Source organism: Alligator mississippiensis, chromosome 10 (genome assembly GCF_030867095.1).
Source record: "Alligator mississippiensis isolate rAllMis1 chromosome 10, rAllMis1, whole genome shotgun sequence".
NCBI classification, from domain to species: domain Eukaryota; kingdom Metazoa; phylum Chordata; order Crocodylia; family Alligatoridae; genus Alligator; species Alligator mississippiensis.
In genome coordinates, this window is record NC_081833.1 from 33,733,212 (window position 1) to 33,758,980 (window position 25,769).

The following is a 25,769-nucleotide window of genomic DNA, read 5'->3' on the forward strand; positions in this document are numbered from 1 at the left end:
AGCAGCTGTGGCTGGCTGGAGGCCTGGGAAGGTGGGGAGGGGTCAGCCTGCCAGTCCTGGGTAACTTCAACCTGACTCAACATGCTGTGGAGGGGCTGGCTAGGGCTCAAGTGCTTCAGTGTGGGGCTAACAGTCAAGCAGACCCCACACTGAAGCACCCTGGTGCCCCAGTCAGCCTCATCAGTCATCAGTGTCTACATGTGCTTTGCTGGGGAGTAAAAAAAAATCCTGCTGCAGGATAGTACTTGTATTTACAAGTACTGTCCTCTACGGCAGAGTTAACTAGTTTAGTCTGTCCTAATAGCATAGATGCTGAGGTGCTTACTGACAAGCTAATTGGGCAACTCCACAGTAAATGTCTCGTATAGATGTGCCCATACTAAGTGAAAATAAGCCAGATTTGAACTGATGTACAGTGTCCGCACACGAAGTTGTGCTGATATAAATAGATCAATTAAAAATATATATTTTGTACCAAGTAAACTTTTAGGGTGGCATTCTACTAGGTCCCTGGTAAATGTTAATATGTTGGTGCAATTAAGATCTGAGGTATTTTTGGCTTTGTTCCAAAAATCACATATCCTGCCATGCTAGACATCATGGCAGGATGCACAATTATTGGGATGAGGCATAATGTTTAATCATTAGCTGGCAGCAAATGGGAAGTTTGGGCAGTGGCTATGGGGATGATGTGGAAGCCACAGGTGTGGAAAGTACTCTGCAGAAGAAAAGGCAAAGGTCTAGTTAAAGGGAGAGAAAGACAGAAAGTGGTCCAACCACAGCCAGGGACCTGGTAGGCCAGAGCATCAGGACAGAAGGCCCGGTGCACAAGAGGGCAGGGCCAGAGGGCCCAGTGCACCAGAGGTTGAAGTAATATCTGTGAGGCATGGGCATGGCTATGGGGTTGGCAGAAGGCCATGATTATAGCCCTTAAGGAAATTGGGACCTTAGGGGCACAACCAGAGTTGATAGGGCCCAGTGGGAGAGCTGGTGCCCAGAGGGGTGGAACCCTGGAAAGGGAGACCCTGCAGTGGGGTTAGAGCCCTGAGTCAAGTGGGCTAGTTTGGGCCAAGACCAAATAGAAGAGGAGAAGGTCAGGAAGGCCAACCACACCTTGTCATGCATCTACAGATGCATCTCGAGCAGGTCCAAGGAGGTGATCCTCCCCCTCTATGTGACACTGGTCAGGCCACAGTTGGAGTACTGCGTCCAGTTCTGGGCGCCGCACTTCAGGAGAGATGTGGACAACTTGGAGCGGGTCCAGAGGAGGGCTACCCACATGATCAGGGGCCAGCAGGGCAGGCCTACAAGGAGAGGCTATGGGACCTGAACCTGTTTAGCCTCTACAAGAGAAGGCTGAGGGGGGATCTAGTGGCCTGTTAGAAATTAGTCAGGGGGGACCAGCAGGCGTTGGGGGAGTCCTGTTCCCCCGAGCACTACCAGGAGTGACTAGAAATAATGGTCACAAGCTGGCAGAGGGTAGATTCAGACTAGGCATCAGGAGGCACTACTTCACAGTCAGGGCAACTAGGATCTGGAACCAACTTCCAAGAGAAGTGGTGCTGGCTCCTACCTTGGGGGTCTTTAAGAGGAGGTTAGACGAACACCTTGCTGGGGTCATTTGACCCCAGTACTTTTTCCTGCCATGGCAGGGGGTCGGACTTGATGATCTGCTCAGGTCCCTTCCAACCCTACCTACTATGAAACTAAGTCCTACTCAGGCCAAAGAGTTGAGCCCAAAGAGCAGCCATTTTGCAATAGTAAGCCTTCTCTCTGCCACTGTTGTGATCTGTTTGCTCTTTGAAAGACCAAGCAGCCCTGTGCTGCTAAGCCATTGCTATTCTCCTTGGAGGCGTCAGTACCTAGGGTGGGGGGTGGGGCTTGCCACTCTCACTTCGACCCAGGATACAGTTTCAAGGGCATCCACTTCATCTGTTGCTTGCAGAGATTGCTGCTGCTCTGGATGGGTGGGGCTTGAAGCCCTGCTCTACCTGGCAGCACCCCAACTATAACTATATGCCTTATGACCCCTAGGCTAGGGACAGGGATAGGGATGCCTAGGATAGGGACAGAAGTTACACATAAACCAGTTTAAGTGATCAGAAACTGGTTTAAACCTGTAACAGAATAGAAGTTCAGTGCACATAAACCAGTTTCAAAATGGCCAAAACTGGTTTAAGGTAAACCTGGTTGAATGTATCAGACTTAACTGATTTGGGTCAAATCAGTTTATGTAACTTCTGTCCCAGACATCTTCCTGGTTTAAGTTAAATCAGAGTCCCCCAGCATCCAAGATGCTTTGCAGCTCTGGGTGGGGCTGTGCTCTCTGCTCCAGAGAACTGAGCTGGCCCCTCCCCTCTGCTCTCTAGCTGGAGCAGGGGTGGAGGCATTTGTCACAGGCCAGCTGGGCACTGTGAGTGTATCAATTTAGTTGCAGGCTGACTGGGTGCTGCAACTGTATCAGCCTGTTTGTTTCGGGATCAAGGAGGCATAGTTGGAAGTGAAGCAAAGGTAAATTTATTATAGCTTACACAGACACACACAACAGTTAACAGAAAGATAAAATGCGATAAGCAGATAATGCAGTATTAAAGAGCTAATAGTAAATAATAACAATAGATAATAACAACAGATAGATCAATCTGTCTCAGGCCAACTGGGCACTGCGAGGGTATCAGCCACTAAGCTGTTTAAAACAACAAATAGACAGACATGGGTTGGCAACTTATTGATAGTCCCTCAATGCCAGGTGCGCGCCAAGTGATTCCAGAGAAGTCAGGTGTCCCCGATTGACGCTGTTGGAGGGATTACTGGGGAAGATCCCTTGATCAGGATATGATCCTCACTCACACCAGGAGTTTGGGTCTGGGCTTGGAAAAGCAATTACCATTCTATTCCCTCCTTCCTGCTAGTTACCTGACGCACGCGCTTTTTGTACTTAGTCTTATGCTAATCTGTTTGCTTTAGAGCCACTCACAATCTTGCCCTATATCTGTTACCCTATGGGATTAAAAGGTGTTAAAAATTATTATAAAAGGTTACTACCCAGACTCGGGTTTATCCAATAAGCAAATTACAGTGCAGCATCTTCAGGTTTGAAATTAACATTGCTCCGCCTAAATCCAACCCCTTTAGATTTCTCTGACTATGCTTTCTTGAGACGTGCTTTCCTGGAATGTGCTGGGTATGCCAGGCGGTTGAATTTAGTTTTTATCATCAAGGCTGAACTCTGAGCAAAAACCGTTAGGTCAGCTAATTTTACAGCTATAGCTTTGTCTTTGGGGCCTAGTCAGTTTCACAAACAGTTACAAGTTACATTTGCGGGTTACAAAAATACAGGCTTTATATTAGACAAAAATTCCAAATGCCTCCAAGAAGCACGTATTTATTGCTTATTAATTTCTTTGGTTCCGGCCATCACAGGCGTTGCCAGAGGCATGGCTCACTGAGGCAAAGGGAGTACGGAGGGGGTTTATTCCCCCCCCTCCCTCCCTACCAGGGGACTGCAGCCACGGTCACCCAGTCATTCCCCACTGCCCCCCTGAATTCAGTGGCAAGGGAGGGAGCATGGCCAGAGGTGACTGGCATGGCCCCTGCCATTCACCTGCCTTGCCAGCTGCTGAGGGCAGAGGCAGAGGGGCCAGTCTGGGCCCCCAGCTGGCTCCCAGTGCCCAAGCCCAGTGGAGCTGTCGTGGAGTCCCAGCTGGCTGGGAAGGGCCCTGCAGAACCAGCTTGTGGCATCAGGGCCCTTCCCAGCCTGCTATGGTTGTGTGACAGCCCAGCCCAGCAACACAGTTGGGGGCTGGCTGGAGAGTGGGCTTCCCAGGCCACCTCTGAGACACTGGCAGGCCCTGAACCCGGCAGCTGCTGCCACCGCACTCCATGCCCTGTGCAACACCCAAGGCTGCAGCCCCACACCCAGCAGGGGGGTATTCTACCCCCTTGCCTGCAGCTGCCACTGCTGTGGCCATGCCACACCACCCTGTGTGGTGGGGATGGGAAGCTTCAGCCCTGCAACTTCTGCCCTATGTGTGGAGCTCCAGCTCCCGGATGCCTTGGAAGGCAGCCGGGTGGAAGCCATCCGGGGACTGCAGCCAGAGCTCCATGTGTGGGGCAGAAGCCATTAGGTTGAAGCTCCCTCCATCCTGCCACCTCCTGAAGTGGCTCAGCAGCAGCAGGAATGGGAGGGGGAGTAACCACTGGAGCCAAGGGGAAGCTGGCTTTGTCTGGCAGGGCTTTTTTTCTCCCCTTGTCTTCAGCTGCAGCTCCTGCCACACCGCGCAGCTCTGCTTGGGGTGGGGGGAGCTTTTTTCAGCCCGACTGCTTCAACCTGAGCTGGGCTGAAGCAGCCAGGCTGAAAAAGCTTCCCAAGCCCTGAGTGGCACTGCGCAGTGTGGCAGGAGCCGCAGCTAGAGATGAGGAGAGAAAAAACAGCCCTGCTGGGCCAGGCTAGCTTACCCTCACCTCCAGTGGTTACTCCCCCTCCCATTCCTGCCACTGCTGAGCTGCTCTGGGAGGCAGCAGGGCAAGGGGAGCTTCAGCCTGGCAGCTTCTGCTCTGCATGTGGAGCTCTGGCTGCAGCCCCCAAATGCCTTTCACCCAGATGCCTTCTTCCTTCCAAGGCATCCAGAAGCTGCAGCTAGAGCTCTGCACACAGGGCAGAAGCCACAGGGCTGAAGCTTCCCGCACCCTCCCCCCCACCACCACCCAGAATAGCCCCTCGCTCCAGCCAGCTTGCTGCTGGTTGTGAGGCTGCAGCCCTGTGTGGTGGTAGTGGCTGCCAGGCTTGGGGCCCACCAGCACCTCTGAGCTGGCCCAGGAAGCCTGCTCCCCAGCCAGTCCCCAACTGTACTGCCGGGCTAGGCTGTCATTCAGCCACAGTGGGCTGGGAAGGGCCCTGACCCTATGGGGTACCCTGTGGGGCCCTAGCCAGTCTGCTGGGGCTCCATGACAGTCCTGCCAGGCTTGGGCACAGGAAGCTAGGACCAATCTGGCCATGCAGCCCCAGCCCAGGCTTCCCCAATGCCTCTTCCCTCAGCAACACCCACAGGCTGGCTGAGCTCAGCCCTGCTGTCCCAGCTGCAGCCACAGCCCCAGCCCCATACCTGGGCAGATAGTAGGGCCATGATGGCTGACTCGCCAGGCCCTCCACCACCTGAGCAAGAACAGGAGGGAGAGCTGGGCAGACCCCAACTGGGGTCCTATGCCCTGAGACAGAGGAGTTTAATCCCCACCCCCTGCCCCCCTCTGCATGTGGTGCTGCCTCAGCCAGTGTCTGGCCTCAGGGAGAAGCCTGGAAAGGGCTGCTTACCCGCTCTCCCTCTAGGCACAGGCTGGCTGGAGTCCCTACAGGCCAGGGTTGGGGTTTAAACCCTTCCATAATCATACTTAGCTCAGGGGCCTGGCCATGCCCCCTGGGTTAGCCTTGCAGCTGCTGCAAATGGAAGGGACAGCTGCTCTAGCACCCCTCCCCCAGTTTCTAGACTGAGCCACTGCAGGCATATGCCTGCATTTCCAGAATTAAACATGAATGTCTGTACACTTGTAAATTAGTTCAATCTTTGCAGGTTAGACTAACCTGTAAAGATTGAAACAATTCGGGCTCTGGCTTTTTGAATGTCTGTCCCTAGCCCCTGGGTCCTGCTTCCTCAAGGGGGTGATTACCCCATCCCATCATCCCTATGAGGGCAGAGACACATAGCCAGATCTGGCCACCCAGACAGAGACACCTAGATCTAGACACCTAAGGAAAAAAGTAATAGAATGCCTTCAGAATTTCAGTCATCTAGAAGGGCTTTGTGTCCTGTACAAATGTAGATGCTTGGACAAAATAATAGAGTGCCACTGAATGAGTTCCCAAGTCTATTAATAGTCAAGAATGTTCTCATCTTTTTTGGCTCAATCCCATGACTGTCTTTAAATAAAGAATCCTTCACTATGACCCACTTATGGATAATGACACAACCTTCTACTTTTATGGATAATATGGGTAACATTCAGAAGTGAATTTAGGATTTTGAGAAGTGGAATATGACAGAAAGGTTGCTGGTGCAGAGGGTGCAACTGGTTGGGGTGACCAGCAGCTGACAGCAGAGCTCCTGGTGGCAGTGAGCACATTGTGCTTGCACTCTATAGTTTGAGGGGGCATGAATGCACCACTCCACTCCCCAGATCTGACCCAGTAACCACTAATTCTGTTCATATTCTTATTCTTCTATTTTTGTTCTTAATGAGACCACCATTAAAACAAAGCATCTACTTTTGGTGTCCACTACATAAAAAAGGACATTAAAAATTGAGAGAGAGAGAGAACCTGTGGGAAATACTGATGAGACAGAAGTGGTTCAGAATAGGATTTTTTAGGGAAACTAAATAACTTTAACACTTTTGGAAATTCTGTCCTTAGTCTACTTAGTGTATCAGAGAGAAGTTTAAGAGATTAATTGATCACCTGTATAAGTATCAATACTGGGGACTAGTCTCAATTGCCCAGAAAGCTTCTTCCAGTCCTATGTTCCAGTTAATTTTTAATGTCCTTTTTTACGTAGTGGACACCAAATTAAAAATCTGGGCAGAAAATGCCCAGACCCTAGGGATCACAATCATTATGATCCCTGGGCTTAGGAGCACAGTAAATCTCTAGACCCATGCAATTTGCGGCTCCCAGAACCCTAGGGCTCTGGGGTATGGCAAACCCCCCAGATCCTGGGGACTGCAACTGCTGTGATCTCTACAACTCAGGGTTTGTGAAATCTCTGGACCCCAGGGATCACAGCTGCCATAGACCTCAGGGGTCAGAGGTTCATGGAAACCTCCAGACCCTGGGGATTGCAGCTGCCATGATCCCTATTGCTCAGGAGTGCATGAATCCCCACAGCCCCTGGGGATCATGGTTGCCATAATCCCTAGGGCTCTGGGGTTCAGCAAACTCCCTGAATCCATGGGATCAAGGCTGCTATGATCCCTAGGGCTTGGCGGGGGTTGTGAAACCAGTGGATCCTGGGATTTGCAGCTGCCATGACCCCTAGGGCTCTGGGGTATGGATAAGCCCCAGACCCTGAGGATCACAGCAGCTATGATCCCTCGGGCTCAGGGATGCATGAAGCACCCAGACCCTAGAGATTGTGGCTGCTGTGATCTGTACAGCTTAGAGGTATGTAAAACCCCCAGACCCACAGCTGCTGTGATCTCTAGGGCTTGGGGATGTGGGAAACCCTTGGGCCCTGGGGATTGCAGCTGCCATTATTCTTAGAGCTCAGGGTTGCATGAATCCCTCCAGACCTTGAGAATCTTGGCTGCTATGATTTCTGTGGCTCCAGGGTGCAGGAAACCCCCCAGATCCATGGGACTGTGGCTGCTGCAATCCCTAGGGCCTGGGGTGTGTGTGAAACCACTGGAACCTGGGGATCATAGCGTCCATGATCCACTGGAACCTGGGGATCATAGCTTCCATGATCCAAGGGCTCAGGGGTGTGGGAAACCCTCAGACTTTGGAATCATGGCTACCATGATCTATAGGGCTCAGGGGTGTGGGAAAGCCCGGACCCTGGGGATTGTGGCTACCATGATCACTAGGACTCCAGGGTTCAGGAAATTCCCAGATCCATGGGATCACAGGTGCTGCAATTCCTAGAGCTCAGGAGCGCATGAAACCCCTAAAGCCTGGGGATCATGGCTGCTGCAATTCCTAGGGCTTGTGGATGTGGAAAACCCCTGGATCCTGGGGTTTGTGCCTGCCATGACCCCTACAGCTCAAGGCTACATGAAACCCATGACCCTTGGGATTGCAGCTGTTATAATTCCTAGGGCACATGGGGTATGTGAAACCCCCAGACCTTAGGAAGCACAGCTGTTGTGATTCCTAGGGCTTGGGGTTGTGGGAAAACCCCTAAAACAGGCTCACATTGTCCAATGGGCATGTGAGGTCCACTAGTGATAAGACCAGCCTACCTACAGATGTCCCCAGTCTATTCTCTAGCTCCAGTCTCACCTACCATGACTTAATCTTAATGTAAAATTCTTAAAGATTTTGGAGGCTGCCAACAGGACAGGAGCTGGTCACTTCCAGGTACCCAGTGTGATGGGTAGTCTCCCAGACTTGCATGCTACCTTCCACAGAAAGAGTGGTCCCTGTCAGGGATACTCCCCAATTTGAGCCTGAAGGGTGTTAATTGTGACCTCTTGACTCCCCTATAGTCACGCCTATGCATCACTGGTGTTGTCAGATATCATAGGAGGCTTCTCGCCTCATTAACATCTAATCCATCATGATCTTAAAACACGGCTTGGGGATTTGGCTGTTCACTGGCCTCCACCCCCTTTTTTCTAGCTGGACTCTTTCTACCTCCAGGCCCATTCTGCCTGGATCCAGCTTAGAACCTCCAGCCCTACCAGTTTCCACCCTTTCTCTGGCCTCCGCCTTGCCTAGGGAAAGGCACTATCCCTCACTGGTGTAGCCTCAATGGTGCTTCATCATGACCTCTGTGCTCCCCTTGCAGCCACACCCTCAGCCCACCCAGCAAAGTCAATGATCACAAAAGAAAAAAGCAATCAAAAGGAACATTACCTTTTTAAGAGCACTCCTCTCACTTGTAGCATCAAAATGTCACTGGCTGGGCTGTGCTGTGCTGCTGCTGCTATCTCCTACCGGCCTCTCAGCTTCCAAGCTGCTGAAGTTCTTGGCAGTCTACAAGAGAAAAACTCCTGTGTACCCACACAGCCCCAGGAGTCTGTACTCCCTGGTTGGGTGGACCTCTCACTTCTTCTCCTTCCACCTTCTCAGATATCATTCAGATTTTTACATGTCAGAGGGCACACTCAGCTGGTCAATAGCCTGCCTCCTCCTCTTCTTCACGGACAAGTCTCATCTTTTAATTAACTGACAACCCCTGTGCCTATGCCTGCATTTTCTTACAGGGACGGGGTTCTGGCTCACTGCTGCAGGTCCTCTTTCTATAACTTCCCAGCCCTGGCCTCTGTCCTCCTCTTTGTGAGCTGAGTAACAGGGTTAGGATCCCCTGTTACACCACTAGACTTGAGGATCTTGGATGCCACAATCCCTAGAACTGGGGGAAATCCCCCCAGACCCTGGGGATCACAGCTGCCAAGACTCCTAAGGCTCAGGGCTTGGGGGTGCCCTACAAAGATCTCCACCTCTGGCAGTGTTCCCACACCCCCGGGGCAACAGGGAACACTCCTGCAGCAATCCTCCAGCCCTGGGGTTTTCCTGCACCCCGAGGTCATAGAGATTGCACAGTGGTGGGAGCCGCCCCACTCCCTCCCCAAGTCCTGTGCCCCCCCACCCTGGCCTGCCAGCTTACCCCAGACCCTGTCCCAGCCCCAGCTACAATCCCTCCCTCGCTGTGGGGTATTGATCTTCACCCCGCACACCCCTTCCTGCCCCCCTTGTCCCCACCACAACAGACTTACCAGCTGGATGCAACCATGTTGAGCGTCATAAAGGAACCAATCCCCCATTTGTACCATTGTTCTTAAGGGAAAATGAGTTCCGAGTTACAACATTTTGACTTACGATGCAGTTTTCAGGAACCAATTGTGTTGTAAGTCTGAGGACTGCCTGTATTTAGAAAAGTTGGACAGATACAAATCCATGGGGTCAGACGGGATGCACCCGAGGATGCTGAGGGAGTTGGCTGATGATATTGCAAAGCCAGTGGCCACCATCTTTGAAAGATCATGGTGATCAGGAGAGGTCTCAAATGATTGGAAAAGGAAAAACATAGTACCCATATTTAAGAAAGGGAAAAAGGAGGATCCAGGGAACTACAGACTAGTCAGCCTCACCTCAGTCCCTGGAAAAATCATGGAGTAGATCCACAAAGAATCCATTTCTAAGCACTTGGAGGAATCACAGGATCATGGAATCACAGAAGGCTAGGCTTGGAAGGGACTTCAGGAGATCATCTAGTCCAACCCCCTGCTCAAAGCAGGACCATCCCCAACTAGATCAAAAGAGAATAGAGCTCGACTGTTCTCAGTGGTGGCAGATGACAGAACAAGGAGCAATGGTCTCAAGTTGCAGCAAGGGAAGTTTAGGCTAAATATGAGGAAGGATTTTCTCACTAGGAGGGTAGTAAAACACAGGAACAGGCCACCAAGAGAACTTGTGACATCTCCATCCTTGGAGGTTTTAAAGACCTGCGTAGACAAAGCTTTTGCTGGGTTTATCTAGTTGGGGCTGGTCCTGCTTTGAGCAAGGTTGGACTGGATGACCTCCTGAGGTCCTTCCAACCCTAATTTTCTATGATTCTATGTGCATAGGACCAGGAGAGCTCTGCTGGCTGCTACTGCATTCTCCCAGCCCTTTGCACATGAGGTTCTATCCCAATATGCCAGGAGACAGCTGCCATTGCAGCCGACAGAGCTCTCTTGGCCCCCATACACGTCGGGATCAGCCTTGTGCCTCATTGTCAGCTCCCAGGCTAGCATCCAGGGGAGCCTGGAGCTCCCCCTGGCTATTGTAGGGGGACAGAGCAGGGCAGAAGCAGGCTGCTCCCATTAGGTTATTGGGCATGTCTTTGCATGCATTTGCTGTGGCACCGGTTTACTCCTGAGTAAATTACTCCTGAGTAAATGGTGTTGAGCAGGCATGTTCAGGGAAGTGGGAGCAGATATGCTGCCAATGGCAGCATATCTGCTTCCACTTCCTGAGGCCCTACATTGGGCCCTTGCTGGCACCGGGGGGAGCTCCAGGCTCTAGCTGCAGCTGGCAGCACTCTTAAAAGCCAGTTCCACATGCTGCTCTCTGGTCATCCCCTTCCCTGGCCAGGAGCAGCATGCGCAGCACAGGGACAACTTGTGGCAGTGCTCTCCTCACTGCCTGTGCCTCCCTGTGCCACTGCTGCTCCAGTCCCTGCCCAAGCAGCAATGACCAGTGGCCCGGGATCCTGCTACCCACCCTGCTTGCCCATCACACTGACCACCAGCTGGCCCATGGCTATCTGGGCCCTCCCAGCTCCCCCACACCCAGCAACCACCTACCTGCCTGCTGCATGCTATCTTAGGGCCACCACCACACAGCCACCACCTCAACCCCATCTGCCTGACTGGACCTCAGCAGGGATTCTGACAGTAGGCTCCAGGATGCTACCACCAATGCTTCTATCACCCTCATGGGCCTCCAGCCCTGCTGCCTCTGGGTCCACCAGACCAGCCAGGATGGGTGGCTGCACGTCATCCATCACATCTGTGATGATGAGCGGTGGCTGGAGGCATAGGTGGTATAGGTCAGCCAGGGAGTTGGGCCACCACGAGAAGTGCTGGCTGGTGCCTCCCTTGAAATTGGTGCCAGCTGGGGCATGGAGACGCCAAGAGAAGTGGTTCCAGGGTCAGCGATCGGCCCTTGGGAGACCGTCGTTTCCCCCCCCCCCCAGTTCGGTAATCAGCCGCTGGGGGACCCTCGGACTCAGGTGGCACCAGTCTCCCATGGATGGAGGCATTCTGCATGACCTGGGCCACCTTCCTGGACCTCCTGGGCCAGCTCTGGCCACACCTGGCACAGCAGGACACTGGCCCCTCCCCATGGACACCCAGCTGCCTCTCACCCTGCTGAAACTGGCCACACCTGCCAGCCTTTGGTACATCAGCCACCTGTTTGGAATAGGCAAGGCCACTGCTGGGAAGGCCACCCTGGAGGTGTGTAGTGCCCATGCTCTACGTGCATGACCCACTGGCAGTGGTGGTAGGGTTCCATGCCCTGGGATTCCCCCAGTGCATCGGGGCCCTGGACAGGACCCACACTCTCATCACCTGCCCACCCCATAGAAATTGCCCCTATTACAGCAGAGGGGCTTTCACCCCCTGGTGCTCCAAGCTATCATGGACCACCATGGCGCCTTTCATACATGCAAGCACTGGCTGGGCAGGCAGCACCTGCAACACCCTCATTTTCTGAAACTCCACCCTGCTAGCCCTGGTGCAAAGTGGCTGATTCACACCAGGGGTGCTGGACCTGAAGCTGGGTACTGTGGTGGTCCCACCCTGCCTCATTCAGGACCCCACCTATCTGCTCATGAAGCCCTACACTGGCCAGCTGGACCCCTGCCAGGTCCATTTTAACTGCTGACTGGGGCAGGCCCACACCCTGGTGATGTGCACCTTTGACCACCTCAAGCGCTGCTAGTGCACCCCTTGAGTTCACCAAGAACAACCTCCCACAGGTCATAATTGCATCCTGTGTGCTGCATAACATCTGTGAGGCCTAGGGTGAGCTCTTCCATGAGGTCTTGGCAGAGGAGGTATGTTGGGCAAAGGATACCTGACAGGATACAAGATGATCAAGGTGGGGGAGATCACCCACTTATAATTAGCAAAGATCTTGTGAGGAAACATCTAGAGAGGCTAGATATCTACAAGTCAACAGGACCGGATGAGTTACACCCACGAGTGCTGAAGGAACTGGCTGATGTCACTGCACAATCAATGGCAAAGCTATTTGAGAACTCGTGGCACTTGGGAGAGGTCACAGAAGAGTGGAAGAGGGCCAATGTGGTGCCTATCTCCAAGAAAGGTAGGAAAGAGGACCCAGGGAATTATAAGCCAATCAATCTGACCTCAATCCATGGAAAAATGGAAAAACTTATCAAAGAATCCATCAGTGATGGGCTAACAGAAGGCAGTATTCTAAAAGACAGCCATTGTTGCAGGCAAGTCATGCCTGATCAACCTCATCTCCTTCTACGATCAGGTAACTCGCCACCTGGATAAGGGAGATGAGGTTGATGCCATACACTTGGATTTTAAAAGGGCCTTTGACTTGGTTTCCCACAATGTCCTCATGGTAAAATTGGCAAATTACAGCCTCAACAACTTAACACTCCAGTGGCTAGGAAACTGACTCCAAAGTCATACCCAGAGAGTGTTCGTAGATGGAACTGAGTCGACATGACATAAGGTGGCCAGTGGTGTCCCTCAGGGTTCAGTACTTGGACCAGTGCTCTTCAACATATTCATCAATGATTTGGATACAGGTGTGAAAAGTGTATTGGCAAAGTTTGTGAATGACACCAAGTTATGGGGGTGTGTGGTCACACTGGAAGACAGGCTGGAAATACAGGCTGACCTGCACAGGCTTGTAAGGTGGGTGAATCAAAACCTGATTATCTTTAACATGGACAAACGTAAAGTGCTCCATCTGGGGAGAAATAATCTGCAACACACTTGCAGACTTGGCAGTGCTACAGTAGCTAGTACTACAACTGAAAGAGACCTGGGGGTCATGATCAATCACAGAATGAATATGAGCTACCAATGCAATGCTATAGCCAGCGGAGCGAACAATACACTGGCATGCATCAACCGATGCATCTCAAGCAAGACTGAGGTTGTCATCCTCCTGCTCTACTCAGCACTGGTGAGGCCTCAGGTGGAGTACTGTGTCCAGTTCTGGGCGCTGAACTTCAAAAATGATGTGGAGCAGCTTAAAAGAGTCCAAAGGAGGGCCATGTGTATGATTAGAGGTCTGGAGGACAGGCCATATGAGGGGAGGTTGAAGGACATGGGACTGTTCAGCCTGGAAAAGAGAAGACTTAGGGGGAACTTAGTGGCAGCCTATAGGTATGTAAGAGGCAAACATCAGGGGCTGGGAGAGCATCTGTTCACCAGGGCACCCCAGGAGAAGACGAGGAATAATGAAATAAACTGCTGGAGGATCGCTTCAGATTAGACATAAGGAAAAAATTCTTTATGGTTCATGTGTCCAGAGTCTAGAAAAAACTCCCCCCAGACATGGTATAGTCACCTATCCTGGAAATCATAGAATCATAGAAGTAGGGTCAGAAGGGACCTTGTAGATCTTCAAGTCCAACCCCCTGCCTGGGCAGGAGGAAAACTGGGCTCAATTGACCCCAGTCAGGTAGGCATCAAGCTGCTTCTTAAAGACCCCCAGGGAAGGAGCCAACACCACTTCCCTTGGAAGTTGGTTCCAGAATCTTCAAAAGACAACTGGACATGCACCTCACTGGGGTCATCTGACCCCAACAGTCTTTTCTTCCTTGCCTAAGAGCAGGGGGGGTGGACCTGATGATCTCATGAGTTCCCTTCCAGCCCCTAACTTCTGTGAATCTATAACTTCTATGAATCTATGCCTGGTAGTGGAATCACCACTTGTGGCAGCAGCACCCCCCTCCCCACAAGGTACCAGGAGAGCCATGCACCCACCAATGGAGCCATGGAACCTGGTCCAGGAGGAGCTAGTCGACCACTTCCTCCAGCACTCCCCACTCTAGCCTGCCTGCACTGCTTCCCATATCTACCCCCACAACCCTCCTATCCACTCCTAGCACCACACTCACTGCAGACATGTCTTAGAAGAACAAGTTTTTATTTCCCTCACATCAACCAGAGCCCCTCCACTACCCGTCCCACCCACCAACAATAAAAACACCTTATTCCCCATGAAAACTATGTTCAGTGCCCTTTGTGTGCTGTCCTGGAGTGGGAGGCCATGGGGTGGAGGTGCCTAAGGGGCAGAGCCCAGGTACAGACGGCCAGAACGCCAGCCTCTGGCAGTTCCCCCACAGGTGTACACCACAGTAAGTGCAGCATGTGGGGGGCTCACCCAGGGGTAATGGTGGCTGGTGCTCCCCCAGTGCAGGTGGCTGCCCCTCTGAACAGGCTGTCCAGGAGGAGGGTCCTGTCCAAGGCCCTCCTCTGGCAGAGACAGTGCATCTGCCGGGCCCTGACTGTGTGCAGCGGCGATCCTGAGATCACATCCCAGCTGCCAAGTGTGGCCTCTCCCCTGTGTGTAGCTGCAGGCCCTGTAGAGCCATGAGAAAGATGCTGTTTGTGTGGGTTTGCAACATTTCTGAGATAAGATGCTCTGTACCAGGGCTTGTGCGCTGTCTTGCTTCAGATCAGGGATCAGGCGTGCACAGGTGCCCAGGGATTATGGTAAGTCAGTCGGGCAGGCCTGGGCACAAACAGCCACTGACCAAGCCCCCCATCCCCACTCACTCCTCTGGGCCTGGTGAAATGCTGGGTGCTGGCCACAGGCAGCATGCCTCACCTGCACTTTTCCCAGGTAGGACAGGCCAGGCTTCTGGCAGCACCTGCTGCCATGGCTCCAGACCCCACTGCCTCCCCTCTTCTCCTACAGGTCAACCACTCTGCTCTGCTGCCACCCAGCCAATGGCACCCAGGGTTGAGGAGCACAGGGCTCCTGGATGACTGGGACAAGGAGATGCCTGTGCCTCTGCCTTCCCCACAGGGGGCTTCTCTGGGGAGGCACCCCAGGGCCAGCTCCCTGCCCCACATCCCCACTGTGCCCCAGATGTGCCTCTGCTGTATTTGTCCTGGGCAGTGTGTGAGGAGCTGTTTGCTTGGACCAAGGAGTGCCTGACCCACTATACCCTGCTGCTGCTGATGGCCATGGTGCCCTGGGAAAATCTGCGCACCTGGCATGGGACCCTGAGCTACAATGGTGTGGGGGCAAGCCCAGGCTTCCTCGCAACCTCTGCTGCCACCTGGAGGGCTATGTGTGGCTGTGCTGTACATCCCTGTCCCCTGCTGCTGAGAAGGACATTGCTGCTGGCATCGATGCGCAGGAGAGGTTCCCACCCCAGATCCCTGGGGCTGGCCTCAGGGCAACCCCCTAGTGGCAGGACTAACCTGGGAGTAAATTTGGTCCCAGGTCATGTCTACATATGCGTTACTGAGCAGTAACTAATTGCAAATAAATTTGATACCTGCATTTGTAGGCAAGAGTAATACAGTAACAATATTGTCTATTTAATGTGGACAGTGTATTTCCTTATGCCAAAAGCTATCTTTAATGATAGAAACAAAGTATTCTTAAGGATTACCCCTTTTATGTAGGAAAAATCATTTATTTAACACTCAAGAAGGATATCCAAGATAGGCTTATTGCTCTCTGTGTCCTGCACCAAGTGTATTAATGTTCCATTTCACACCAGCCACATAACAGCTCCAGTACCCTCAGTGCAAACTAATAAACTATAGGTAGAATGCTATTTCCCTTTGTGTGTCTAAATGGCACTTTTCTAGCTGTCTACTTAGCTATTTTTGGCCCTGGCTTTATGAATGCAGATGACTAAGCATGCATGTCTAAATCAAGCATGCACTCTGAGACCAGATACCTACATCCCAGAGAAATAGCAGGGAGAGTGAGGGGTGGGGAAAGTGGCAGCAACCTTCCTAAGCTTTGCTCCTCCTTGTTCAAAAGAGCTTGAATCTGCCATTCTCTGACCTCCTAGCACAGTTCTCTTCCCCCTACACTACAGGTCAGGCACTGCCCACTGTTCATTCTGAGGCTTAGTTATGGCTTCTTGCATTCAGGATTCATTGTATAAAATAAAGAGCAGTACCATTTCAAGGCAAGGATCTGATCTAGAACTCAAAGCCTGTGCTTTTCTAGGGCAGTAGCAATCACAATGAGCCGCAAGTTTTCCAACTTGCTTTTTCCTCCTGGTCCCATGCATCTCCCTCTCTTGTCTGCCCAGAGAGCCAGCTTGAAAAGGAGCCTTGGAGAAGAGTCTGGCTGATGCCTAACCTGTGTCATGGGAATTCAAACCCTACACCATAAAAACTGAGAAACGTGCATTTCATAACTAAACACTTCCTCTAAATTTTCTTTGCCAGTGCTGGACAAGTGCTTCCTTTTAACAGCTGGCTTCTATTCCTCCCAGGAGAGCGTGCACACATACCAGCAGACTCTCCCTATGCCTGAAGAAGGTGTGCCTGAAAACTTGCAGAGAACAATTTTTCCAACTACTTAGTTGGCCTAATAAAAGATTTTCACATTTACCCCAAAAATCTTGTCTATCCTTTTAACAAATGCATTCAAAGAAATTGAGACTGGTTCACAAACAAGAAAAGAGCTAAATTAATAATGAATGTTATTTGCAATGCGTAATTCATTGAGTTATATTTTGGATTTTTAATACAGCCCCAACCACAGAATATGTGTCTCTCCTAGCTCTCTTACTCTAAATGTTATAGCTTTAAATTATAATTTGTTAAATGGGAAGGAGTTTTTTTGAGGTGGTATCTTTTATTGGACCAGCTGTATGGTTGGACTAAAGTTAGAGAAGCTTTCAAATGCAACACTGTTCATCAATTTGCTAAATACAGTTTTCCATATTAATTTATTCTTCAAGGCCTTTTTTATATGGCTTTCACCTCTGAGGAATTTCAGATATAGCACAGAAAGATCAGGTGGCTTGGTTTTAGTCCATCCTGCTAATGCTTTTACTATCTCAAGATAGTAATTCTAGTTTCCACTGCAAGGAATCATGTTGTAAGGCCCGTTGAGCCTGTATGACATCTCTTCCCACGGTACAAAATCTGTATTATTAGTAAAATATTAGTAGTGTTACTGCAGTAGAACTTAGCAACCTATGGGGGATGGGTGGATGATCACTAGTGCAAGCCTTGGAAGTGACAACCACAGAATCAGCAGGTCAGGTAACACAAGGGAACTAATTCCTGCCCCAGCCCAAGTATGGGACTTTTCTAAGAGGACAGGGAAGCCAAGGACTTCCGATGGCATGCTTAGCTGCCTCTACACAAATGCCAGGAGCATGGGGAACAAACAGGGGGAAATGGCCCTTCTGCTAAGCAAAAATGAATATGATCTCATAGGGATAATGGAGACCTAGTGGGACTCCATCTATGACTAGACCACCAGTATTGATGGCTATAATTTGTACCCTGTTTCTGTTTTCCAGGGATGGAGGTAGCAGCCTATCTCACAGGAAAGGCTCATTCAGTATCCGTGGTTGAACTGGAAGAGGTACCTTTCATGAAGATTTTTGGGGAGAAAGTTGGTCGAGCAATCATGAAGGTGATTATGATTTTCCAGTCCTTTAGGGGGTAATTTTGGAAACAAGAAATATGATACCTGCTGAAGAGAGGACAGATGATTCTATGTGCCTGACCCCCCAGCTGTCAGTAATTAATGTCAGCATTATATTTTGTTTATGCAATGTTTTAATACTTGTGCACAATTTTGAAGTGATGAAGTCCTGCAGAGTGGATAACATCAAAAAGAAAGCTTTGACTTTATCATGTTATTAGTAGCCTAAATGCAACAGGCTAATGAATTTCATTAGTAGTCTAAATGCAACAGGCTTATGGATTTTCTACCCTTATAAGGCAAAGTTATAATAGAAATGTATCTGTGTAAAAGATACTTGGACTATCTGTTTCTAATGCACATTCAAGCCAAGTCCAAAGCTATATAACAGAAAGGGAAAAGTGAGATTTTAGAGGGTAGCCAGATATTCTATAAGCTGGCAGCAATTCCAACATTGTAAAAGCACTGTCCCTTTTCTCTCACAGATCTTTGAAAACAACAGGGTGAAGTTCTACATGCAAACTGAGGTGTCTGAACTGCGGGAACAGGAGGGCAAGGTACAATGCCTGATGCTTTGGTAGATACTAGTACTGAGGAGTTATGGAAGGACAAAAAAGAAGTGACTGTGCCTGGCCCTGGTTTGAGTATGTGGGAAGCTAGGGAGGGCAAGGGGACCTCAAAGGAGCATGTGGAATCCACCATAACCCCAAAAGGGAAAATACTACTCTAAAGACACCTGTCATGGTCAGACCATTACCTTCTAAAGACACAGCTCCTCACACTGGTGGATCTAAAGGCACAGGGCCCAATACTGAGACCTCTGATGGACTAGCTAGGCTGGTTTGCCCCCAGTGACTCATGGAACTGATGGAAATCCAGAATTCTTTTGGTGTTCTCCCACTGCCCTTGAAAACTACTTTTTTGACAGCCTGGTTGAACTATGAAATAGCCATATTGACCCTGGCCATAGACATAGTGCACCCAGGTGTCCATTCCCACTGTTGTGGTGGCACAGATCTTCCTGGCATACAAGGATGCTAAAGCAGGAGGGTAGGCAGTTAGAGTACAGCTAGCTCTCCACCTATGTCAAAGCTGATTGACTGCAGCTCACAGAGCCATCCCTGGGGGATGTTCATTGTGACAAGTTTGTTACCTTCTTTGCAGACAAAATCACCCACATATGCTGTGGCTTAGGGATCACCAGCCTAACTGCAAAGTCAGAGTTTGCAGTTGGAGAAGCTCAGTCTTGTCTAATTTTCATGGATTAATTTCAGTCATTGTTGCCTGCTAATGCAGAGGGTGTGTTTAGGGGTGAGCAGGATGTGGGGACCAGTTGTGAACTGGACCTGTGTCTGTCCTGGCCTGTAAAAGGTAGAGTTGGAGTGATCCTATGGCCATGATGGTCCAGGAAGTATATGAGATACAAGGATTTTTTGGTAATATTCATTAGGTGATATCTGCTAAACCTCAAAAACTTGACTAAGATCTATTCTGAACTCTCCAATTAGTCCAATAAAACATATCACCCCAAATGTCCTTACTTCTGGCTTGTAGAAGCCAGCTGGGGGAGACTGAAGCCCTTGAGGTCAGGTTGTAGATGCTTTCCTTCAGAAGGGTAGGGTACCTGATGTATGTTAGTCTACAATTGTTCAGCCCTTGCCTGTTGGGGAGAACAAGGACAACCCAAAGTTCAAAACAGCAGAACAGGCAGCTCTTCTTCAGCAAAAACATTTACTGGGTTAAAGACCATAGAGCAAGAAGATCTTACTCCTTCCAAAGGCTTCAGCAGTCCCTCTGTCCCCAGTCTAGCCTACACAGCCCTGAGCAATCCAAAGTTAACTCAGTTCTCTCTCTGGTATGCCCAGCTCCTGGAATTGCTGCTCACCCATCTCCTTCTTCAGCCCCCTTAGTCAGAAGCTGACATACTCCCCATCCAACCTGCTGTGCCAGTTGTTATGCTTGTCTCCTTGAGCTTCTTGGGAGCTACCCATACAACCTTTTTGATGCTTTACAAAGTTATTCCAATCCTGTAGGTAATGAAACTCCATTTTGCCTATGAAAGAGACATCTCTCACTGTTTCTTTAATCCATTCTCACCACCATATAAGTTAGCCAATGGAAAGCTGAGACATGCAACATTCTTACAACATGAAGACAGTTAGCACAGAAATATTACTATCTTTACTCAATGTCAGATGAGTTTTTTTCTGCCCCCAGTCAGCCTAGGAAACAAAGCTCCTCATCTTACATTCACATACAAGAAAACCTCATGTGGAGGGGCCCAGGCTTAGTGGCTATACTGGGAAGGGGCCTGCATGCTGTGCGCTCAGCAGATGTCTCACTCTCTTGTTTTATTATCTCATCTTCCACGACTTGCTATAACTGAAAAAGTATATCAAAAGGTGCTACCTGAGTGAAGAGAGTTGGGTGAGATCAGTCTGAGTCTAGACATCTATGGATTTTCTGTGGGGCTCCTCCTCCTCAATGCCCCACCCCTTTCACTTGAGTGTTCTTGTCAGTGCTTGGTACAGACACCTGGCCATGACAGGCATGCATCCTTGTTGCTCAGTGGGGAAAAATCCATGACAGAAAGGGACTGCGTTTGCTGGAGTCAGCACGTCTCCACTGTGCCTTCCCGACTCCGCTCCAGTTCCAGGGTGTGGCAGTGCACAGGTTGTACATGCCCCTGTGAGATCAGCAGGCTGGTCTGGGGACATCTGACCAGCCAAGAGAGAAACTCCTTCAGGAGAATCCTACTCGGGAGAGCGAATTTAAGTGGGAAGGTGTGTGGCAGGGCACATTGGGTGTGTCTGCCACTTTAAGGGTAGGTCAGCAGGGCAGAGCAAGTGTGGCAGATGAGGCCAGCCCTCATTAAGCAGCTTGCCAGTTAAGAGGTGAGCAGGTGCTGCAAGTTGCGAGGCTCATGTAACTGCCAGGGGAAGAAGCTGACTGAGGTCAGAGAGGGCTGCAGTCTGAGTTTCCTCTGAAGAACGAGGGGAGTTATACTCCCTAGCTAGAGGACTGCAGCCCCAGGAACAACCTGGAGGAAAAGGTAGGAACTATGGGGATGAAGGAGATTCCAGGGGACCTAGCCTGGCAGATGCTGTGAGAATGGGGAAACAGAAGCAGGGTCCCCAGGGACACCCTGTAGCCTAAGAAGCAGGGGGAGATGAGCCAGCTCTGCTAGCCCAGCGGGCCGCCAGATGAGGGAGAACAGCCCCACAGAGCTTGGAGGCTGAGGCACTAATAGAGCAGTGCCAGAGAGAAGGGAGTGCTGGAAGAAGAGTGGGGCCAAAGAGCAGCGGGAGATGTGAGGCCCCAGAGCCAGCGGAAGAGTATAGGCTGAGAGAGATAGAGGGTGAGGGGGCAGGAGGCCAGGAGGGTTTTCTCTACCTCGACTGGCACAGGCTGGGGCTAGGACCTAGGAGGGGTCAAAGGGCAAAGGTGCCATAGCAAGGGGGAGGCCAGGGCTGCAGAGAGCCCTGGCACCCTGACTGGCCGGAGAGTGGAGCCAGGCCCTTAGTGGGCAAAGGTCCCTTGGGTGAGGGACCACTGGCAAAAGGTGGGAGCCAAGGCTACCTGAGCCCGTATGAAGGGAGTCAGGAGGACCACCTGAAGGCAGAGACATAAGCGGCCAGGCAGGAAGCAGAATTAGGGCCAGAGTTGGTAGAAGGACCTTGGTTATGTGAAGAGACATTCCAAAGAAGAACAAGGGTCCTGGGTAAGACCTGAAACTGCACCCTGCTAGGGTAGGATGGTGTGGTGGGGCTGTCAGTGATGGGGCAGCCCCCAGGAAATGCCACACCTGTGTCTCCCTAGTGAAAGGCGAGGATGGGGCACCAGAAAGTCTCAGCCCCTGCTGCTTTGTGGGTGACCTAGTGGAGACCAAAGGCTAGGGGATCACACCCTGACAGAAAAGCATCGGACCTGGGGAGTGAGAGGCTCAGGGTGAAGGGCCAGGGTCCACTGAGTAGGGCCTGAGGTCTGTGTCAGAGTTAGACCCAGTGAGGGGTCATATGGTGTGCAATAGGCCCAGAGAGAAGTCAGTGTGAGTGAGATAGGCCAAGGGCATCCCAGCAAGGTCCAGATAGGCCAAGGGGGCTGGGGGAGTAGTAGAACTGAATGCCATCTGTGAGGCTTGGGACACAGTGTAAGGCTTAGGACAGGGTGGTATGGAGCTGTATATTTGGCCTAAGGTGCCAGGGCCTTAAAATGGGGAGGCCTTCCCGCTTCACATCTATTTAGTTACATCAAAGCGTGGTGGTTGAGAGCAGTGCAGACCGGCTTAGACAGGGGGTTGGCTGATCACCTTGGGGCCCGGAGCGGGGGGGGCCTGTCACACAGGATCACTGGGGTTTGGCCTGTGTAAAGAAAAACTCAAATGGCTGTGTCCATGCCTGCTTCCAGCCTTCCTTTGGTCTGGCAGGGTATGTCAGCTGCCTTTCCTCAGGCAGCCCAGCTCTTCAGGTCTTGCCCTTTATCTGAATTAAGTTCAAGTAGGCCAGTGCATCCTGGACTGAACCTTTTGAGTAATGTAGGACCAGGGGTATCACAAATCCCAAAAGTAGCCCAAAAGGTACCTGACCTTCTACAGCTGAATGTCAGTCAGGATTCTGTCCAGAGACCTGCAGTGCTTCTAGTCCTTGGCTCCTGGTCTTCTGTTTCCATGGAGGAACACTGTGCACAGGCTGACCTGAGTCAGTGTTCCCCCTCTCCTGGGGTCAGCATGGCCTTTCATAAGAAGTTCTGGGTTGGTTTGAGCCAACCCTGTCTCTTGCTTGCCCCCATGTGCCCTGCTGGTGCCAGCAGGTGCTGAGAGCTTCAGATAAGCTCAAAAACACCTGTTGCCTCCTGGCCCTAGGGAGTACTTGCCATGCCTGGCGCCTGCCTTCTTTGCCTGTAGCCTGTACCTATGTGGGGCTGGGGTTCTGACTCTCACCCCAGCCTGTGGGTGTCTGCTGCAGCCTGGCTGCCTGTTCAGCAGCATGGCAGAGCATGCCTTTGGTGTCCAGGCCCACCGTTTCTCTGCAAGCCCAGCCGGGGATCTGCCACCTTATCCAGCCGATGAAGGTGGAAGGGATACCCATCCACCTCAGATGAAGAGAAACCAGTATGATGTTGTAGGCCTTCTCCAGGTCCAGGTTCAGCATGGCAACCCTCTGTTCCTTTCTAACGGGAGCACATCTCTCTGTTGCAACAGGGCCCTGTGGATCTAGCATCATGGCACCGAACAGAAGTGGTCCTCATGTATGATTGAACCTAGGATGGATTTAAATAGCTTGGCCAGGACTTTGACCAGCAGCTTCTAATCAAAGTTCAGGAAGCTAATAGTCCTCCAGTTATTCAACTCTTCCCTTGGACCCTTCAGCATCCACTCCTCCTCTAGCTGCTGCTATTCAGCCTCCACAAGGACTTGGGTGAGACCCTGCAGGCACTGTTGCATGGCCCCCGGTCCTCCAGTCACATGGTGTAGAGCTCTCAGTAGAAGGCAGCTGCTGTTTCCAGCATGCCTTCCTTCAACCGGTGCTCCACTTCTGCTCCACCTCTCAGACACTTCATGGGGTTCTCTGTGCTCTTCTTTAACCTGCTAAAGTAAGCAGACCACTCCTTCTCCTCCACCCAGGGGGCCCTGGCCTGGAAGATCTTTTGCCTGGCCTTCTCCTGGTACCAGGCACCAATCTGGGCCTTCACCTCCTGCATGTCATCCCTCCATAGGTGGTGGAAGGCTGGGGCTTGGGGGGGCTTAGCCCCCCCTAAACTAATTTTGCAGCAGCTGGCGACAGCAACAGTACCATGGCACAGTTCAGTGTGCAGCCAGGCCAGCACCCCACGCACACGCAGCTCTGCAAAGCTGAGGAAGAAGAAGCTAACTGTGCATATGTTGCACCATGCAGAGCACGATGGGAGTTGTAGTTCTCATACTGATGCATGCACTCAGCCCCCCCCCAAATAATATTGTCTCCTTCCGTCTATTCCTCCCTCACATCCCAACATGCTGCTGCCTGCCTGTGCAGGGCCTGCATCTTAGAGGTCAGGTGCTCATGTTGCCTTTTTTTGAAAGAAGGCTCGCTACTTGCCAGCCTGCTGAAAGAAGCTTTGGTCCTCTGTTTGACAGACTGGCCTACCACTCTGTCTGGTATGGGTACAGATCTTTGAGCATCATCCAGCTTGTGTAGTGCTCTCTGAAACTGCATTGGATCTTTTCATCTTCCAGCAGGCTGTTGTTTAGCTTCCACACCCCTCTTCTGTTTTCCAATTGTCCTCTCATTTCAGCCTGGATTGTAAGGAGGCAGTAGTCTGAGAAAGAGACAGGTGTGGATCAGGCTTTCTTTGCCTTCTACTCCTTGGAGAGGAAGACAAAGTCTGTCTAGGACTTAGTGTTTCCTGCAAGGTCCACCAGGATGAAATTCCCCCCAGGGACCTAGGCTTCCTTTCTGGCATCTACCAAGCTGTGATCACTGATAGGAACCTACCATACATATAGTTTAGTGCAGCCCAATTGAAGATGTGGTAGTGCCCATTGTGCTTAGTGCTGCCTTAGTGCCCTAAGTGCTGTCTCTTTTAAAGTCATGGTGAGCCACTACATTGCATACATTTCAGCTTCTTCTTCACTACAGCTGAGCTGTACCTTTATTTCCCATTTCCCATTATTTCTGTTTCTTCACCAGCCTTAAATGCCTGGCAAGCATCATGAAACATGGCCCCAAATGGTTCACCTAGAATCCCTTTGTCACCCCTTTTATCAGCCTATCATATATTATTAGTGTGACCCTGCCTCCATGAGGTGAAGCTAGACCAGGTTGCCCTCTGCCTCATCTGCATATACATTTTTGGAGGATCCCAGGATTTGTGACAAGAACACCCATTTCTAGTCATGAGTATGGGAAGGGGGTCTGATTAGTACACGGATCATTTTGGAGGATATTTGGAGTATACACACATACTGAGCAGTACTGAGCTGTGGGGTCACCATGGCTTGTAATGCTGTTGACTCTACTGGGGCCCAGCCCAGTTAACTACATGGTAAATCATGAGTCTTTGGGCTTTGGACTAATATCATGCATGGTTTGTACTATTTGCAAATTACTATAGGCATATTTATTTCTAAGTCGGTGTTTTCAAATTTGCCCCTCACTTCTATGTGCTCAGGAAAAGAAGGGGGTGACAGAAAGTGGGGGGAAGGGGCTGCAGGGGGATGAAGGTTGTGGGGCTGAGGGGAGGGGGGGCATCTACCTCCCAGATTTATACTCCCTACTATAGCAGTAGGAGAGGGACAAATTCAAGGCAAATCTCCAGTAATTAGATTCTATATTCTATACCTGGAAAATTATAACAAATTTGTAAATTATCCATATATAAAATCTAATTATTCAGGTTATAATCAGGGTCATCTTGTATTCAAGTGAATACAATATATTAAAAGCCATAGCCTGCCTTATCATTGTCTCCTTGAGATCTTTTCTGGGGGTCCTCCAGGGCTTCATCTAGACTCTAATGAACCCTCCTGTTTATTGTGTTTATGAGACCATTGTGTGAAATTATGCAGAGATTTGGACTGAGATACCATCAGTATGATGATAACATCCAGCTCTCTCTTTCCTTCTCTCTCTCTCTTTCATTGAACCTGTGTCCCACAGCCTCAGTCCTTACCCAGTACTTGGCTGCAGTTGGGTATTCAATGTGGGTGAATAAACTGAAGCTGAATCCACATAATACCGAGGTAGTAGTGGTTGGCAAACACCCTAACTTGGGATATCAGAAGTGAAGTGAGCTGGGTTCCTATGTTTCTAATGGAAATTATTACACAACTTAAATGTAGGGGTCACTACTAATTCCCCATGTAAAGTGCAATGGTAGAGTAATTCAGGTATCTTGCACTGGCTTCAGAGGCATGAGCTGAGGCTGTGCTCTGGAATGGTGCCAAAGGCTTCCCCAG

At 50.7% G+C, this 25,769-nt stretch overlaps 1 protein-coding gene across 1 annotated transcript in view; it reads left to right on the plus strand.

Moving 5' to 3' along the window:
- The window catches only part of AIFM3 (apoptosis inducing factor mitochondria associated 3), a 280,485-nt gene that overhangs the window by 181,443 nt on the left and 73,273 nt on the right, over positions 1-25,769 (plus strand). Inside the window, exons 12-13 of the mRNA XM_059713630.1 lie at positions 17,706-17,821; positions 18,319-18,390. Coding sequence (XP_059569613.1) covers positions 17,706-17,821; positions 18,319-18,390 — 188 coding nt within the window. The remainder of the gene's footprint in view (positions 1-17,705; positions 17,822-18,318; positions 18,391-25,769) is intronic.